General features: G+C 47.9%; 1 protein-coding gene across 5 annotated transcripts in view; it reads left to right on the top strand.

The window, feature by feature from the left end:
• Nucleotides 1-18,848, top strand: part of ERI3 (ERI1 exoribonuclease family member 3) — a 151,210-nt gene that overhangs the window by 106,435 nt on the left and 25,927 nt on the right. For 3 of the 5 annotated variants that reach the window (XM_049879075.1, XM_049879073.1, XM_049879072.1), the window contains one exon: nt 18,258-18,390. In XM_049879075.1, coding sequence (XP_049735032.1) covers nt 18,258-18,390 — 133 coding nt within the window. The remainder of the gene's footprint in view (nt 1-18,257; nt 18,391-18,848) is intronic. The other 2 variants (XM_049879074.1, XM_049879076.1) reach the window with 1 other exon arrangement.

Genomic DNA, 18,848 nt, shown 5'->3' with positions numbered 1-18,848 from the left:
GGTGGGATATGATCCTAAGGACTATCCCCTGCTCATTTCAACATTCCGTCCCCTTTGTGGTTTGCTCTTTTACATGACCCTGTAAAGCCCCCTTTTCTCTGAACTTTTAAGCTATTTCCCCAGGTAAAGACAGAACTAGACGAATCTGAGAGGTTGGGGCTGGGAGTGACGGGGTCCCCTGGAGTGAACAGTGAGGGTAGGCAGCAGCCACTTTGGTCCAAAAGAAAGGGTGTGTGTTGGGGTAGGGAGTAGAGGGAGGGAGGAGGCTTTTTGGAGAAAAACATCTGGGTAACGTATCCAAAATATTTCCTAGATGAGACCTGCCTCTAAGCAGCTTTCTATTGCAGGTCTATTTCAGGCCTTTTCCATCCACTACGAGGCTCTGTCCTTGGAGTAGCCTGGATTTTTATGTAGGGCTCATCTCACTAGGCTGGGCTGGGCAGGGTAGGACTTTATTCTATACCTATCTCTTGTGAGTGTGCTGAGGATAGAGTGGTCTGGGGAACTCAGTGCAGCCCCACTTCGCCCTGCTCGGATGGATTGTGCAGGGAGTGGGCAGAGAGGACCAACTGAGCTTGCTGGAGTAGAGTACTTCTACTCCTGCCTCTGAGCTAGCCTGCCAACAGCCTAATGATGCTTTACAGTCCAGAGGGAGGGTAGAGCCGTGTTTAGCTTAGTCTTGTGCTAGGACTGGTTTGGGCAAAGTTGAGGAAGAATGGCAATGTCATGGGCAACTTGGACCTGGGAATAGAGAATGCAGAAGACAGATTCCCAGTGAGTGAGGGAGACAGGTAGTCACTACAGAGTAAGTAAATGGTGTTATCTACCAGAGCCCGGAGCCCTGGTGGTGCGGTGATTAAGAGTTACGGTTGCTAACCAGAAGGTCGACAGCTTGAATCCACTAGCCACTTCTGGGAAGCTCTGGGGCAGTTCTACTCTGTCTTATAGGGTTGCTGTAAGTCAGAATCGACTCAATGGTAACAGGTTTGGTTTGGTTACGGGTACCAGAGCCCAGAAGAGTGAATGACTAGCTGCTCCTGGAAGAGCCCAGACAGGCATCCGGAAGGGGGCCCTTGAGCTGTCTGTGAGGAGGATAGTGAGTGTGCTATGGAGATGAGCCTGGGAGAGCATCTGGGGAGAGGAAACAAGTTGAGTCAGAGATCAGTGGTACTAGGGCTAGGGCTAGGGCTGCAGCCCAGTGGGGTTTATCTTGCCTTGTCACACTTTTCCACCATAATTTGAAGGTATGGGCGACACCACTGCTTTAAGAAGCTTAAAGTATGCCTACTTTCGACATTTAGCCAGGCTGCTGAGGGCTAGGGCCCTTGGCTTTGGGCAACCTGGAGCCTTAGGTGGAAAAGATGTGCAGGACAGAGCCTTAGGGGATGAACCCCAAGCCCTCCTTCTGCTCTCTGTTCTCTTTTCCTGTTCTGCCTAAAGAGCAGGAAAGCAGACAGTAATTTGGCTTAAGGGAACAGCTCTGGTGAAGCTTTGAGCAAGCTTGCTCCACCCTTGCTAAACCCATTCCTAGCCCCTTTTGTGCCCACACCCAGTCCTACTGCCAAGGTTCCCTGGGCCTGGTAGGGAGGCTAGGAGGAAACCGGGAAGCCAGGGGACTTATTTTCATTGGGATTTGACCTAAACCAGGATTGGAAGGGAAGAAAAGAATTTGAACAAAAGTACAGGCAGGAAGGAGCTGTTAACAAGCCTTTCTTTCTCTTTGGGGACAGAGCGGAGCGCATAGCGGGGCGCAGCCGCCAGCTCTCCTCAGAGCGGCTCACTAAGGTAGCTGCAGTCTGTGGCTGCTGCCTGCTCTTGCTCTCTCTCCTTTTTTCCCTCTCTTTCTGGGCTCTCTCTATTATGGGGACTTGCTCCAGCTCTTTCCCTCTCTTCTGTCTCTCCTTTTGTTCTCTCTTTGTCTATTTATCACACTGTGAAGGTTGAAAGAGATGTTATTAATCTGGGAGAATGAAGGCAGGATTAGTGGTATGAATCGGATTTTGAGAGGTGTAATGATAGAAAGACTCGCTCGGCTGGCGGCCTGCGTGAGCTTGATAAATGGGGAGCACTCCAGACTGACTCGCGCCTTCCTCCGCGCTGTGCGCCCTGCCCGCTGGGGCGTGCCGCGCTCTCAGATCTGCCAGCCGGCCCGCCCCGCTCCTACCTGAACCGGAGCAAAAAGCCAAGGGTAAAGCAGACACAAATATCTCCCATCGCACTTGGAGACATCATTGCTTTTAGCACCCTTTTCAAGTGGAGGCCTGTCGAGTTCTCAAAGGACTGTGGACAGAGGGAGTGGGGACCCAGACTTCAGGCTGGAACAGCATCTGCTGCTTTTAGGGCCTATGAGAGTGGAGCTCCTTCCTTCCCCTGAAGTGGATATCAGGGTCAGGGAAAGAGAGATAAGATGGCCCCTAGACCAATCAAGTTAGAGTACTAAAAAATAGACCATGTGTAATATATAATTAAGCAAAATTACTATTGAGAGAACTGGGTGTGATGGTCAGAGTGGGACATGGAGAAGGGAGGAAGAGAAACCAAGAAGGGCTTCCTAAAGATGTTGTCCTGGCAGACAGGATTTAGAGTAGATAGAAGAAGGTGAGTGTTCTTGGTGGGGAAATAGCATAAGAAGAGATGTGAGGGCACCTCTTGGGGGGAGGTTGATAAGCCTCAGATCTGGTGAGTTTCAGACCAGGGAGGTACTTAAGGAGTAAAGTAATTAAGCCCCTCATATTCCAAGTGAGGAAACTGAGGCCTGGGGATGAATGTTACCATCTCCCGAATTTTTTTTGTTGCTTATTCTAAAAGTGCCCCCTTCCTGTCTTCCTGGGACTATACAGTGAGCCTTCCCTCTTCTTTCTTCTGTGGCTTTGTTCACATCCTTTTAACCTTTATCTTTTTAAGCAGAAGATCCTGGCTTTGGTCCCCTGCTGCTTGGCCTCCTGCCCCTTCCAAGGAACCCTGGCCCGGGGCCCTCCTCATACTTCTGTCCCTGTTCCCTACCCCCAAGTCTGTGTGAGGAATGATGTTCCAGCTAGCCACCTGCTGCTTGTGTGAAGGGGAGGACCAGGCAGCAGCAGACCCCATTCTGGGTTCCAGATGCCTCTAGGCACTTTCTTCCTTTGTATCACTACCATAGTTTGCTCTAATCACTCTCTGTAGTAGTTACTGGTTTCTGTGTCTGTTTTCCCTCAAAGGACCTTGAGTTCTGTGAAGACACGGTTTATATGTGCTTCTCTTTGAGTTGCCAGGGTCTGGAAGGCCTTCAGTGAATATTCACCAAATGACTGAGTGATAATTCAGCTGCTTACGCCGTTTCCTCCTTTTCTTCTAGACAGAAAATAGCCTTGGTTCTCTATTAGTTTTCCTCAGTCCTGGCTACCTTTAGGAATAGGGAGAGGTGGTATGCAAAGGAACTGACTTTTAAGATTGGTAGAGCACCCCAAGATCATATGGTGAGACTGTGGTGGACCCTTGGATGGCTTCCCGTTGCCTTAGGAAAGTGCACAAAACCCCGACCATGTCTTTGGAGGCCTTGTGTGGGGCTAGCATCTCCTGCCTTCCTCACTAGCCACCTTAGGCTTGTTTTTTTCTGTGCGCCAGGACCCTAATTGATTCATTTCCTTACAAGGGCTGTGTTAGAGCTTGCCTAGGGGGGCCTTAGGATATATCATTTCCTTCCTCCCAAATACCTCCCCTTTTCAGTCAGTCTGTTTCCACTTACCTGTGGACAGGGAAGCTTTCCTCAGCTAGGTTGGAGCCTCTCTTCTATCCTGTCCTAACAGCTTATGTTCCTTCTTTGAGCTCTTATTGTAGCTATAACTTAATGATTATTTATGTTGCTATTTGCTTAATACCTGCTTTCTCCAATAGGCTGTAAGCTCTGTGAGGACAAGGCTGTGTCTGTATTGCTGACTGCATATAGCCTGGCATGTAATAGGCTCTCAGTAAATGTTGTGATGAGTCACCATGATTCCAAAGCCCACTATATCACACTTCTTCCTGGATAGAGTGAAGATTGAGTTGACAAAAGGAGGCACAGGAACTGGGTATTGGGCATGCCAGAGAGGAGGTTTTCTGGGCCTTATATCTGGGAGCTCTAGTGTTCAGCCTTCCATCTTTCAGCCTTCATTTTTTCCTTCTATAAACATCAGAGAATAGAAGGGCCTCACCTGGCTCTAAAGGCTTGTATTCTGTTATTCACTCCGCAGACTCATGTACCACCCGTATGCTTTCTTAGGACTTTCTTGTCTCAGACCACTGAACTGAGCTCCTGGCTCACGTTGTCCACCTGGATGTCCCTCTAAATGTCATCTTGGTCCTTCTCATAACTTCCTTCCAGGACTGGGTAGGATTCCCTGCTCTGGCTCTTGCAGCATTTGGGCCTCGCACTGCCTCATTTTACATGTGTATTTACGTGTCTCTCCTTCTGGCATGGAAGCTTCTTGAGGGTAGTAGCCTGGTCTGCTTTATCTGTGTATCTTCAGCACCCAGCTCAGGGCTTAGCACATGGTAGTTGCTCAATACATATGTGTTATATGACCGAGCCAATGAAGAGGGAGGGGAATCTGGGACGAATGTTTTGAACAGCCGTCTCATTTTTCCCAGAAAGAGAATGAATGTGGAGGTGCTGTGTGTAATGATACACATGCCTGTGTTTGTGAGGGGTGGGAAGGGTGTGGTGGTGGTGGTGTCACATGCTCAATAAGGGATTATGTTTTAATTTGAAAAGCAGGTCAGAAACTTAAAGTGTTTTGCCTAAGTGCTAACTGTTGTTGTTGTTAGGTGCTGTCTGGTCTGTGTACAACAGAACAAAACACTGCCTGGTTCTGTACCATCCTCACAATCATTGCTATATTTGAGCCCATTATTGTAGCCGCTGTGTCAATCTTTATCTCCTTGAGGGTCCTCCTCGTTTTCATTGACCCTCTACTTTACCAAGCATGATGTCCTTCTCCAGGGACTGGTCCCTCCTAATAACATGTCCAAAGTTCATGAGATATAGTATTGCCACCCTTGCTTCTAAGGGGCATTCTGGCTGTAATTCCTTCAAGACAGATTTGTTCATTCTTCTGGCAGTCCATGGTATATTCAGTATTCTTTGCCAGCACCATAATTCAAATGCATCACTTCTTCGATCTTTCTTGTTCATTGTCTAGCTTTCACATGCGTATGAGGAGATTGAGAATACCATGACTTGGGTCAGGCACACTTTAGTCCTCAGAGTGACATCTTTGCTTTTGAACACTTAAAAGAGGTCTTTTGCAGCAGAGTTGCCTGATGCAATACATCATTTGATTTCTGGACCGCTGCTTCCATGGGTGTTGATTGTGGATCCCAGCAAAATGAAGTCTTAGACAACTTCAGTATTTTCTCCATTTATCTTGATGCTGATTATTGGTCCATTTGTGAAGATTTTCGTTTTCTTTATGTTGAGGTATAATTCATACTGAAGGCTGTAGTGTTTGACCTTCATCAGTAAGTGCTTCAAATCCTCTTCACTTTCAGCTAGCAAGGTTGTGTTATTTGCATATCACAGGTTGTTGAAGAGTCTTCCTCCAATCCTGATGCTGCATTGCTCATATAGCTGGCCTCTCGGATTGTTTGCTCAGCATACAGATTGATTAAGTATGGTGAAAGGATACAACCCTGACGCACACCTTTCCTGATTTTAAACCATACAGTATCTCCTTATTCTGTTTGAACAACTGCCTCTTGGTCTATATATGAAGTGTTCTGGAATTCCATTTTTCACAACCTTATCCATAATTTGTTATGATCCACACAGGCAAATGCCTTTGTGTAGTCAGTAAAACACAGGTAAACATCTTACTGGTCTTCTCTGCCTTCATCCAAGATCTGTCTGACATCAGCAGTGATTCCCTCGTTCCACCTCCTCCTCTGAATCCTTGACTTTCTGGTAGTTCCTTGGTGATAATACTGCTACAGGCATTTTTTAATTATCTTCAGCAAAATTTTACTTGCATGTGATTAATGATATTGTTTGATAATTTCTGCATTCTGTTGAATCACCTTTCTTTGGAATGGGCACAAATACAGATCTCTTCCAGTCAGTTGGCCAGGTAGTTGTCTTCCAGATTTCTTGGCACAGATGAGCGAGTGCTTCCAGTGTTGCATCAGTTTGTTGAAACATCTCAACTGGTATTCTGTCAATTCCTGGAGCCTTGTTTTTTGCTAATGCCTTCAGAGCATCTTGGGCTTCTTCCTTCAATACCATTGGCTCTTGATCATACGTAACCTTTTGAAGTGGTTGAATGCCGACCAATTCTTTTTGGTACAATGACTCTGTGTATTCCTTCCATCTTCTTTTGATGCTTCCTGTGCTGTTCTGTATTTTGCCTGTAGAATCCTTCATTATTGCTACTCGAGGCTTAGAGTGTCTTGGAGTATCTCCTTTTTATTAGGAAAAAGGATATGATTTTTTTCTTTTATCGTCAGGCCTGTCCAACTTCTGAGAGTCAAACTTAGCAAAATGCTTACCCTTAACTGAGTACTAGTTTACATGCCAAGTTCAAAACTTTGGACTTGACACATAGAATTCTGCTTTGCAATCTGATTCTGACATCCCTGAGAGGATTAACCCAAATGCTCAGTATCAGGAAAGGGGGTAGGAGAGACAGGGTCATTTGGCATAGTTTAAGCTGCAGTCCCGAGCCCCTCCTCTCTCTGTATAGGCCTGGGTAAGAGGACCTAAGAACTTGGACTCTAGGGTTTTGGGAGGACTGGGAGATGACTGCAGTTGTTATCAAAAATCTACTTGTCATACAATATGAAAGGTCAGATTTCACAGAGAGAATTGATGAGGAATGGCCCCTGAAAAAGTTGGGTTTGTTCAGCTCAGGGATACGATCAAGGGGCAGAGACATCTCCAGAAAGGTCTAGGCCAGAGGAAGAGAGTATGTGTAGAGTAGCAAGAGAAACTCTGGTCTAGGTGGCCATGAGGCAGGAACTGCCTTGTGCTTTACAAGCACCTTTGAGGGCCTTGCTGGTTTGAAGGAAAGGCAACACCTCTTCCCATGGAGATGACTTGGTGCTGCAATGGCAGGAGATCTGGAAGGCCTTGCTGAGCCTTCTGGTTGAGCATCTTTGTGTGGCCTCTGCCCCAGGCTCTTTCCTGAGCAGCCACTAGACAGACAAGCACCTTGATCAGTCACCTCAGTCCAGACTGTCTGCTAGCCCTGGATGCTGAAGGCTCTGCCCATGGGTGAGGTACTGGGAAGGTGGGTGCTTTGGTCCATCTCACTAGTACCCTACATTCCCCATGTCATAATCAGGTCCTAAGCTGGGAGACTGGGATGGGGTGAAGGGGAGTGGGGGGAGTACATTGAGCCTTCTACCTTAATTTCCATACCTCCTGTTGTTAATTATAGAGATGTAATAATGCGATTAGTGCACTATTAAAAAAAATCCCTGATATGATTACCATGGATTTAATATCACATGATATATCATTATATCGTTATGCAGTGACAGATGTAATTGAAATACACTTATTGGAGCCGGGGGTGGCGTTTCATTCAATCGCCAGCACCCCAGGGAGGAAAGGCCTGCCTAAAAAGAAGCACTGTGAGGGAGGAAATTATAATGACAACAAAGAAAACTCACAGTGTAGCTCTTACCCTGGGCAACTGGTTCAAACAGACCTGCTACCTTAGACACCAGTGTCAGAGCACGTGGCACCCCAGACAGGCCAACCTCTTCTGCTGGAGCTGAGACAGCATAGCTTAGGAGCTTCTTATTGTGTCCTCATCCCAGAAACCACAGTGTCCCCAAGTACCCTCTGACTCAGCAATGAAGCAAGGGCTCTGGGAACATTAGGTAGATTACTGTACCTGAAAATATACTCAAGAACCTCAGACTGAGCTGGCAGCTGTCCTCTACTTCTGGGGCCCCCAGTGCCAAATGTTGTAGAATCTGGTCCTGTAGCACAACCCCTGCCTTTGCTGTAGTGGTAGCCCAGTGCACTAGAGGCAGCTGTCCTGTTGTAGGCTGTGAGTAGTAGGGTTAAGTACATAGAGAGAATAATTATCCTACTCAAGTTCTGTTGATGGACAGAAGTAGCGGCAGCTCGGGGACCCCTGGAGTATGTTGGTAGCCAGAGAATGCTGCACACTACAGAATCACCAGCTGGCGGTTTGGAGGATGGACTTGTGTCACCTAATGTGAGTGCCCGTCGTTTTGCTGCCATAGCTGTGCTGGCCAAGAATCTGGTGGGTCTGAGGCATGGGATGGGGCTACCCATAAGGCTGAAGAATTCAGGAAAGGAGAAGGGGTCAGGAACAGTCTTCCTTTTTCCCCCTAACATAGGCGATTGACCCGAGTTTTAAGGATGGCTATGGAGGGATTGCCCTTCTGCTGAGTAGGAACAACAGTGGTTTCAGAAAGCGACTGGGTAGGATTGGCAGGAGTGGCAGCTCTGAAACCAGGCCTTCCTGCTTGGCAGAATTATACCCCCCTAAAAAATGTCTTTTCCTCCCTTCCTTTCCTCTTTCTTCAACAGAGATCATTCAGAAAAATATCAGATACAGGCTCTGCCCTTAAGAATCAGCATTATGGGGTAACAGGTTTATAAACAAATCTAATGTTACAGGTGCTATGATAGAAGTCTCTTCAGAGTATGGGTGTACCTAAAGGAGGGGGTGCACCAGGAAAGACTTTGTAAAGGAAGGTACTTTGGAGGTGAATGTTGACAGAGAAGTATGTGTACGTTAGGACAGAAAGAAGGAGAAGGCAGAGGGCATTCTAGATTGGCTGAAGGAATTGCTTGAGTAAAGGCATAGAGGCATGAAACAGCAATCTCGAACTTGCTGAGCAGTAAGGAAGAAGAAAGAATCAATGTTGATCCCCACATTTCTTGTTTGGTAGGTTAGGTAGATGATACTGTCTTTCTCGGGGATTTGAGAACCCAGGAGAAGGAGCAGTTTGGAGATGATTATGTTGAAGTGAGTTTTAAACATATTGATAATGAAATGCCCATGTGACATCAGGTGGAAATGCCAGGTAGGCAATAGAATATATATGCTTGAACGATGAGATTCCATCTTACTCCAACAAGGCTGGCATTAATCCAAAAAATACAAAATAATAAATGTTGGAGAGGCTGTGGAGAGATTGGAACTCTTATACACTGCTGGTGGGAATGTAAAATGGTACAACCACTTTGGAAATCTATCTGGTGTTTTCTTAAAAAGTTAGAAATAGAACTGCCATACAACCCAGAAATCCCACTCCTTGGAATATACCCTAGAGAAATAAGAGCCTTCACATGAACAGATATATGCACACCCATGTTGATTGCAGCTCAGTTTACAATAGCAAAAAGTTGGAAGCAACCAAGGTGTCCATCAACAGATGAATGGTTAAATAAATTGTGGTATATTCACACAATGGAATACTACGCATCGATAAAGAACAGTGACGAATCTGTGAAACATTTCATAACATGGAGGAACCTGGAAGGCATTATGCTGAGTGAAATCAGTTAGAGGCAAAAGGACAAATATTGTATAAGACCACTATTATAAGATCTTGAGAAATAGTATAAACTGAGAAGAACACATACTTTTGTGGTTACGAAGGGGGGAGGGAGAGAGGGTGGGAGAGGGTTATTTACTGATTAGTTAGTAGATAAGAACTACTTTAGGTGAAGGGAAGGACAATACTCAATACACGGAAAGTCAGTTCAACTGGACTGGACCAAAAGCAAAAAAGTTTCCGGCATAATCTGAATGCTTCAAAGGTCAGCGGAGTAAGTGCTGGGGTTTGGGGACTATGGCTTAAGGGGACTTCTAAGTCAATTGGCAAAATAATTCTATTATGAAAACATTCTGCATCCCACTTTGAAATGTGGCTTCTGGGGTCTTAAAGTCTAACAAGCGGCCATCTAAGATGCATCAATTGGTCTCAACCCACCTGGATCAAAGGAGAATGAAGAACACGAAGATCACACGATAACTATGAGCCCAAGAGACAGAAAGGGCCACATGAACCAGAGACCTACATCATCCTGAGACCAGAAGAACTAGATGGTGCCCGACCACAACCGATGACTGCCCTGACAGGGAGCACAACAGAGAACCCCTGAGGGAGCAGGAGATCAGTGGGATGCAGACCCCAAATTCTCATAAAAAGACTAGACTTAATGGTCTGACTGAGACTAGAGGAATCCCGGCGGTCATGGTCCCCAAACCTTCTGTTGGCCCAGGACAGGAACCATTCCCGAAGACAACTCATTAGACATGGAAGGGACTGGACAATGGGTAGGAGAGAGATGCTGATGAAGAGTGAGCTACTTGTATCAGGTGGACACTTGAGACTGTGTTGGCATCTCCTGTCTGGAGGGGAGATAGGAGGGTAGAGAGGGTTGGAACCTGGCAAAATTGTCATGAAAGGAGAGACTGGAAGGGCTGACTCATTAGGGGGAGAGTAAGTGGGAGCATGGAGTAAGGTGTATATAAGCTTATATGTGACAGACTGACTTGATTTGTAAACATTCACTTAAAGCTCAATAAAAATTATTAAAAAAAAAAAGATGTATGCTTGACACTCAAGTGGTGGCAAGAAATACAGATTTAGAAGACAAGGGAATTGAAGAAGTCACCAGGGAAAGTGGTAGAGTATAGAAAAAAGAGAGAGTGTGTGGACGCACGTGTAGGATGGCCAGATGCAGAGGAAACTATATAGGAAATTGTGAAGAGGATGTCAGAGAGAGAGGAAAACTGAAAGGGTAGAATGTCGAGAAAACCAAAGAGAATAATTTCAAAGATGGAGTATGCTGCAGAGCAGCCAAGGCAGGTGTGTTCACAGCAGGATGTGGGCAATGTGGAGAAGATTGTAGACCTTATAGCAGGAGCTATTTCAGTCGGAATGGAAACCACACTACAGTGAGTTAAGAAGTGATGGTGTTTTGAGCAAATGGAGGTGAGTAGAGATGACCCTGAGAAGCTTGGTTGTTAACAGGAGAACAGGCAGTAACTGGATGGGGATATAGAATAGGTGGAGGGCTTTTAAAATAATCAAATACTTAGATAGCTTTCTATGAGGCAGTTATTGTTTTAATCACTTTTCATACAATGTTTTATTTAATCCTCACATCAGCTGTACAAATAGGACATAATATTACCTCCATTTTACAAAAAGGAAACTGAGACACAGGGAAATTATGTAAAGATGATAGAGATTCAAGTGTATTTAAATGCTAAGGGGAAGGAACCAGCAGTGAAGGGGAGGTTAAGGATTTAGAAAGAAAGGAGCTACAAGATGGAACGAGACACTGAGGAGATGGAAAAGGGATGAGATGCAAAGCTTAAGGGATTGGCTTTCTACAGGAAGTGAGATATCTACTCTGTGATATAACAGGAGAGGCAAAGAAACAGGTGGGTGAGGATACAGATGCATTTGTAGATGAGGGACAGGCAGTTAAGAGTTCTACCTAGTGTCTTATTACTTTGTGAAAGTAGGAGGGGAGGTAGGATTGTTGGGTACCATTGAGAGCTGCTACGGTTGTGATCTTGGATCGGTAGTAGGTGCTTTCAATACACAAGAGTGATTTTTCTCTTAATAATAAGAGTGATTACCTCAAGTGCAAGTGTAGAGAAAGTGAGTCGTAGCTGAGGTTTTGATGAAAAGGTGTACTAGGATAAGTAGGCAAGGGAGTTGAAGATTGGTGAATGAGTGATTGAAGTGACAGACTTAAGGGTTCAGGCTTGGTCAGAGAGGTACTGAGGTCAGAAGGAGATGAACAGACTAGGCAAAAAGCAAGAGTAGAAGGGAGAGAGGGTGCAATAACTGGAAGGATAGGAGGCTGGGGTCAGAGTAGAATCTGTCATTGTAAGATGTCAGAGGAAGAGCAGTTCTGGGTGATAATAAAGACCAGGGTGTGGCCGTGGGAATAAATGGCTGACGTAGGTAGAAGAGGAAAGTGATTAGAGACAGGGAGTTGAAAAACTGAGAGGCAAGGTTCATGGGTGCGTCATCCTGTAGATACTGAAATTACCCAGAGTGGTGATGACTTGGCATGAAGTCCCAGAGGGAAAGGAAGAATAGTTCTAGAGGCAGTAGGAATGAAGAAGTTGAAGGTGCCTGCAGAGTATATTCAGAAGTGAGTAGCTATCTTGGATCAGGTGGACACTTGAGACTATGTTGGCATCTCCGGCCTGGAGGGGAGATGAGAAGGTGGAGGGGGTTAGAAGCTGACGAAATGGACACAAAAAGAGAGAGTGGAGGGAGAGAGTGGGCTGTCTCATTAGGGGGAGAGTAATTGGGAGTGTGTAGCAAGGTGTATATAAGTTTTTGTGTGAGAGACTGACTTGTATTATAAACTTTCACTTAAAGCACAATAAAAATTATATAAAAAAAAAAAGTGTGTAGCTAGTGGTTTTCCATTAGAATTATTGCTGCATAACAAATCACCCCAAAACTTAGTAACTTAAAACAACAACAGATATTTTATACCATTACATCTAATGGTTTCTGTGGGTCAAGAATTCAGGAAGGGGCTCAGCTAGGTGGTTTTGTCTCAGGATTTCTCATGTGGTTGTAGTCAGTGACTGGAGCTGGATTAATGTGTAGTTGGAGAAGCAGGAGGCTGACTGGGCATGTCTCTTCCTTCACCGAATCTCATGACTTCTCTGTATAGAATCTCTGCATAGGCTAGTTTGGGTTTCCTCACAGCATGGCCACCTCAGGGCAGTCTGACTGCTTACAGAGCAACTTAGGGCACCTGGAGAAGCATTCTGGAATGAGGTAGAAACCGCCTCTGCTTTTCTAAAATAGGCTTGAAGTCCTATAGCATTACTTCTGTGTTATTCTGTTGGTTGAAAAAGTCACAAAAGCCCACCCTGTTTCAAGGGAGAGGGGACATAGAGTCTACTTTTTGATGGCAGATGCGTCAAAGTCATATCACATTGTAAGAAGAGCGTGCAGGATGGGAGATAGCTCTGCAGCCATCATTGGGAAGTACAGCCTGCCATGCTTGGTGTTAGGCTGAACCTGGGAAAGGGAGAGGGAGCAGTATTCTGAAAGGGAATGTGCATTTTGAGTTTCCCTAGCATGGCACCAAGAATATCTGGAGGTGGCAATGGAGTCGATGTCCTTGGCTTACCTCGGGTTACCTGGGGAAGATACTGTTATCCCATTTGGTAGTACAGGAAACTGATCCCAGAGAGGTTTAATAACTTGTCCAAAGTACTACTAACCAGCAGAACTAGGAATCAAATCCAGGTTTGCTGGATTCCTGAACCCTACACATACTGTCTCACTATAAGGCATGGGCTGGTGGGTTATTCATAAGCATACATATCGCCTTTACACTTTATCTCTGTTGGGTGTTTATAGGGATGGCAAGTGACTTGACTGAGTTCCTAGTTTTGGGAAATGACCCATCACCTTAGGCCCACAGGGTGACAGGTTACCCAGAGGTATGGTTAGAGGCCTATTCCTTCCCACCTTATGGGAATGCTGGATATGCTGGTCCCAGCTTGGAAGCTCTGAGTTTCCTGGAAGTCACAGAGCAGTCTGTGCTTCTGTCTGCAGCCTGAGCTGCCCTGCCCACTCTGTGTCCACCCCACTCTCAGCACCCTGGTAGGTAGTATATGGGTGGGCAGAGACACCATAGCAGCTGTTGATGCTTCTTCTTTCCTCTTTGAAGGATCTGATGCTGCTGCCGATGAGGGCTACTTCATCTATTAAACCCAATACACTTGTCGCAGCTGCTAAGCCCCCATAAGCCGCCGGGTGCCGTGTTTGTGATGGGACTGACAGTGCATGGAGGAGGCTGATTATACACGATTCCATTTCGCGGGCCCAGCAATGTAATTTCACAGGGCGATCAGCGTTTGCATGTAATAGCAGGCTGTGCTGAGGTGTCAGAATATTAAAGGCGCTAATGGCAAAGCTCCCTGTTACACAGGGGGCCACCCGCCGCGCCTACAGCAGGGCTGCGCTGCAGGCCCGTCGCAGATGGCTGGCCACTAAGCTAATGGGGCAGCAGCCAAGGCAGGCAGAGCCACGAGAGGGGAGAGCCAGCCGGGAGCAGCTCGGCACCTGCTTCCCTGTGCGTGGAAATTACAGCAACCCAAGGGAATGGAAGTGTGCATGCCTGCCTGGCACAGGGTGGGCTGGGGTGTGTGGTAGACCCAGCGTCTTTCACCCCTGACTTCACCTGCCTCCATGGCCCAGCATCAGTACCTGTCCTAGATAGGATTCAGGGGCTTCTCAGTCATTCTTCTGACTCCCTCCCCACCCGCCCCGCCACCACCACCACAGCCAGGAACCTCAGGGGCTAGGTTCCAACTCTGCATAGCTGGGCAGATGGGCCCTGATGGCTGGGGAGGTGCAGCTGGAGAAGTGGCACCCAGAGAATTCAGAACCAGTCTTGGGAAAGGGGCTTAGGCACAAGCTTTTGGCAAGAGCTCTTAAAACAGATTCCTTCCCCATGGTGATGAGGGTCAGAAAGCTTCTGAGCCCTTACTCCCGTCCCCCACAGGCTGGAAAGAAAGGGAGGGAAGAAGCAGGGAGAGGAAACAGGTGAGAATGAAAAGACGTAGGCACTGGGGCCCCTTGATGCCAGTGGTGCTGTTGGTACACAGAGTTGAGAAGCAGTGCCTCAAGATGTGTTCCTTCTGCCTACGTTGGCTGCAGCAGCCACACCCAAATCCTCGTCTGTGCTGTAACCAAGCTTGCTCCTGCCATTCTCTTTTGTCCTTGCTGTATCTTCTGCCTGGAGTGTTGTCCTTCCCATTCATCTGTCAAACCCTCCCAACCTTCCAGTACTATTTGCTCCAGGAAGCCTTCCTAGCTTCCTCCAACCTTTCTTGGGCCTGCCTGTCTTCCTTTTCCCTGGGGGCCGACCCACTGGGCTCAGTCTCCTTGATCCTCCTGTTTTGATGATTTCCTGGGCGCCAGCCTTGACTTCTCAGTCAGAATCTCTGAGATGTAGCCCACATCACCTTGCTTGAGCTGGACTCCCAGGAAGGGCTTTGCTAAGATTTGTAGACAGATGTAATCTCTTAAGGGGGACATCTGGAGGGAGTGTGGGATGGAAGAATGGGCAGAGTAACCTAAGAGAATCTGGTGCGTGTGTGGATATGCGCGTGTATGTGGTTGGGTTCATGTATCTCTGTGTGGGGGGTGGGCTTTCGAAATGGGTGCTGGGACTGTGGGTACAGGTGCAGAGGGGCAGCAGGTGCAAGGACCCAGACTATACGTTGGTAGGAGCATGGGTTGCTGTAGCATCCTCTGTGTCCTCTGGGTGGCTATTTGATGTCTGCTGGCTGTGCCTGAGAGGCACCGAGATGGCAAGAGTTGCAGGAGCTTGAGGTGCTGTGCCTGGTACTGTGCCTAGGGTGGTTCTGTGAGGCTGGTAGCCATGTTTGAAGATTCAGCTCTGTGGCAGTACCTGGGGGAGACATGCCAGCGCTCAGCAGGAGCAACAGAGGGAGAGCCCAGGCTGAAGGAGAGCAGTTTTAATTAACCGTTTTTAATATCATTTTGGACTTTGGCTGGTATGTGAAGGTCCCGCTGGAAGCAGCGTTTGTAAAAATTAAATCCCTCTTATTAGGAGCTTGGCAGACCTGTGTGTGTGCACTGCCCCCTTCCCCCCAACTCTGTGCCCCCTTGAGGAAGTGCTGGATGAGGCCATGTCACGGCAGCAATTGGTTATCACGCCTTATCTGGGAATATGAAACTGTGCAGCATGACATCCGCGGCCACGATGGAGACACCAATTCATCTCGCCTTCGCTCAGACAAGCTAGACTGCCCTTCCTGAAAGGCATCCGTCAGGCGGGATGGGGCTGCCTCCTTGCCTGGCACCTCTGTTTTTCTGCCATGGACTCCAGCTTGCCCTGGTCCGGTCAAGCCCAGCCTGACCCCTGTGGGCTCTGCTGCCCTCCATCCCCCTTCCACACATCCCAGTCTGTGGAAGATCTTGGGGAGTCATAATTATAATAATCTAATCATGGTGATGCGTCAGGGCAAGCATCTAATGTTATCTGAAGTGGTCTTCCCACTTAGCTGCGATAAGACTCAGGATGACGTGCAGATAACGTTGAGCTGCCCTGTCCCCTAGCCACAAGCAGAGTGGAGGGGCCTCAGCAGCCCTGCCGCCCGCCCGCCGCTTTAAGCCGGGAAGCGGCAGCACCTGCTAATGCAAGTGTTTAATATTTGATGGGCTGGGATAAAGCAGGATCACCTTCGAATTGAATTGAGTGTCAGCCGAGAATCTATTACTGAAATTCGGGTGTGATTTGACAGCAAAGTAGACGATGTTATTCTTCACTAGTTACTGCAATCTTCTCCCCGACATCACTTAAATATTTTTTTCTTTGCTTGAGTAAACACACATTATCCTTCTTTTTTCCCCCTTCCTTCCCTTTTTCCTTTTTAGAGGGGAAAAAAACCTATCTAGCTTGCCTTCCCTGGGCTGATAGAGTAGATTGTTATTTCTTTATTTGTCCTATTAAATGGAATTTCTGATCATTTAATCCGGCCTTTGTAAGTGATTTTAAAGTACTTGAAAGCTGGCCCGCCACTGCTCTCTGGCCTGCTGAGCTCCAGCCTCGGTCCTGACCATGCTCAGCTGCTCATCCGGCTGTTCACCGCCCACTGGCTGCTTTTCCTTGCTGCCTGCCTCCTCTGCCTTCCCGTCCTCTCCCCTCCTTGAGTCTCGCACTCCGGCCCAATTTGTGGGTACACCTGTGGCCTGGGACAGGGTGGGAAAGGCTTGGCTAGGAAGTTAGACTGTGGCTGGTATACCTCTAGGATCAAGGATTGGAGGGTGCTAAGGCTTAAGTATACTGGCTCCTGGCCTCCAAGGGTCTATGGGACTAGAGGGTTGGTTCCTGCAGCTGTGAAGGAAGCTCATTGGCCTAGGCATAAACCTTTTGGCCAGCCTCCCATCTTTAGTTTCTGACCCTGTGGTGGGCCCTATCACCTGTGAGGAACTCTGTACTGGGATGAGGCCCTCCTGGGTCCAATGATGGGTGGGGACACTGCAGTGCCTGTCTGACCACGGCTTTAGCTCCATCAGTGGACCTGCCATCCAACTTCTGAGAACTCACCCGAGCTTGATTCCCACTAACCACTGTCCCGCAAGCTGTCGCCTTCCTGCCACAGGGAGGAAGGGCAGCTTGGTATCTGGGGACTTGTAAGGTGAGGGGATGGGTAATATTTGAAGGGTTGGCCAGCTACACAGATCCACAGGTAAAGCGCAGGACTTTGTTAGGCTGAGCAGGAATTCAGTCCCCATAGGGCCACTTAATTGTGTTCTAACCCATGTAAGTCTCTTCTTTCTGTGCCTCAGTTTCCTAATCTGTGACATCAGGTCAGTCACGCAGGGCCCATGGCACTGCAAGGAAAGGTGCCATTGGTTTCCTGCCATGTGTCCCCTGCTCCCCCATGGAAGTTGCTGGCAGCCAGGTGGTGTGGGCAGGGTATGGAGGGGGGCAATGGAGTGCTGGGGGCCTGAACAGATCGATGCCCCCAGCACTTCCTTCCCCAACCCCAGGAAAACAATTAAGCTCAGATCGATGGGTGGCTGCTTTGAATATGCATAAGTGAGCACTTGACCTTCAGCAGGAGCATATGCTCCCTCACCACACACACATACATATACACACGTTCACTTCATGTGCTCCCCTCACAGTTGCTTGAGTCAACCAGATGACCTTACTCCCCTTCTCAGGTGAACCTCCACATGGCACTCAGAGCCTTTTGCAGCCAGGCCTGCGTCGGGGTCAAAAGCAGCGTGACCGTGGGCAGGTTGTTGGCTCTGGGCTTCAGTTTTCCCATCTGTGGAGTGAAGTCCGGATATGTTGGTCTCCAAGGTCCTTCCTGAGACTAGTCTCTGTGACCAGTAATACTGTAGGAAGGGGGCCAGCAGTATTAAGGGGCTCTGAAGGGGTGCAGGTTTAAGGAGAGGTACATGGTAAAGAGGGGATTCTGGTGGGAGAAGGGGTCCTGGTCAGGAGAATATTAGTAAATGGGTGCACTCTGGAGAAGAGCCCTGCTAGTGGTACCCATTGAGGCCTGGGGGACTGTGATGGGTAGAAGCCCACGTGAAAGGGGGCTCTGGAGAAGGAAGGGGCTTTCTGGTGGGGCCTGGTGAAAACGGAACCCAGTGAGGTGGCATGATGTGAGTAAGCCCTTGGTGAGAAGGTTTAGGGTGGGGACCCTGGTGAATGGGGATGGTTCTGGAGTCAGGGCCTCTTTTAATCACTCTTGTCTCCTGTCTTCCAGGCTTACAGCTTCGCCATGGGCTGCTGGCCCAAGAACGGACTTCTAGACATGAACAAGGGCCTCAGCCTGCAACACATAGGCCGGCCCCACAGCGGTATTGGTCAGTCCCTCCGCATATCCCCCTGGCAGCTCGGTCAGTCCCCTGCCTGCGTGCCCCAGCCCCCTGGCACACACAGGGGTTTAGTGGCTCATTCAGGGTCCCAGCTGGGCTCTCTCTATAGCTGGGGGGTAGGGATAGGGGAGAAATGAGGGGAGGGTGAGAAGGGAACACTGGAAAGGACCTCTCAAAACAACATTTAGGAGGAGGGTGATGCCTGGATTTTGGGTGGGTCATAGGTGGCCTTGGATTCAGGCCAGTATACCCCCATTCCTGGCTGTATCTCTAATGGGCAATGTCCTCAGAAGGTGGGCACATGTCAACTTACCCACCCCGCCATGGAGCTGGAGGAGGCTGTTTAATATTGTTTCAAATCTGTGGCCACTAAACTGGGCGATCAATGGGAGTTAAGGAGATGAATTATTTAAACCTCACCAGCTTTTAATTAGTCAGGGTCCTTCTGACCGATGGCTCCGTCCACAGGGTATTGACTC

Source organism: Elephas maximus, chromosome 3, assembly GCF_024166365.1.
Source record: "Elephas maximus indicus isolate mEleMax1 chromosome 3, mEleMax1 primary haplotype, whole genome shotgun sequence".
Classification (NCBI taxonomy): domain Eukaryota; kingdom Metazoa; phylum Chordata; class Mammalia; order Proboscidea; family Elephantidae; genus Elephas; species Elephas maximus.
The sequence above is the reverse complement of the archived record's forward strand: the minus strand, read 5'-3'. Positions and strand labels throughout refer to the sequence as shown.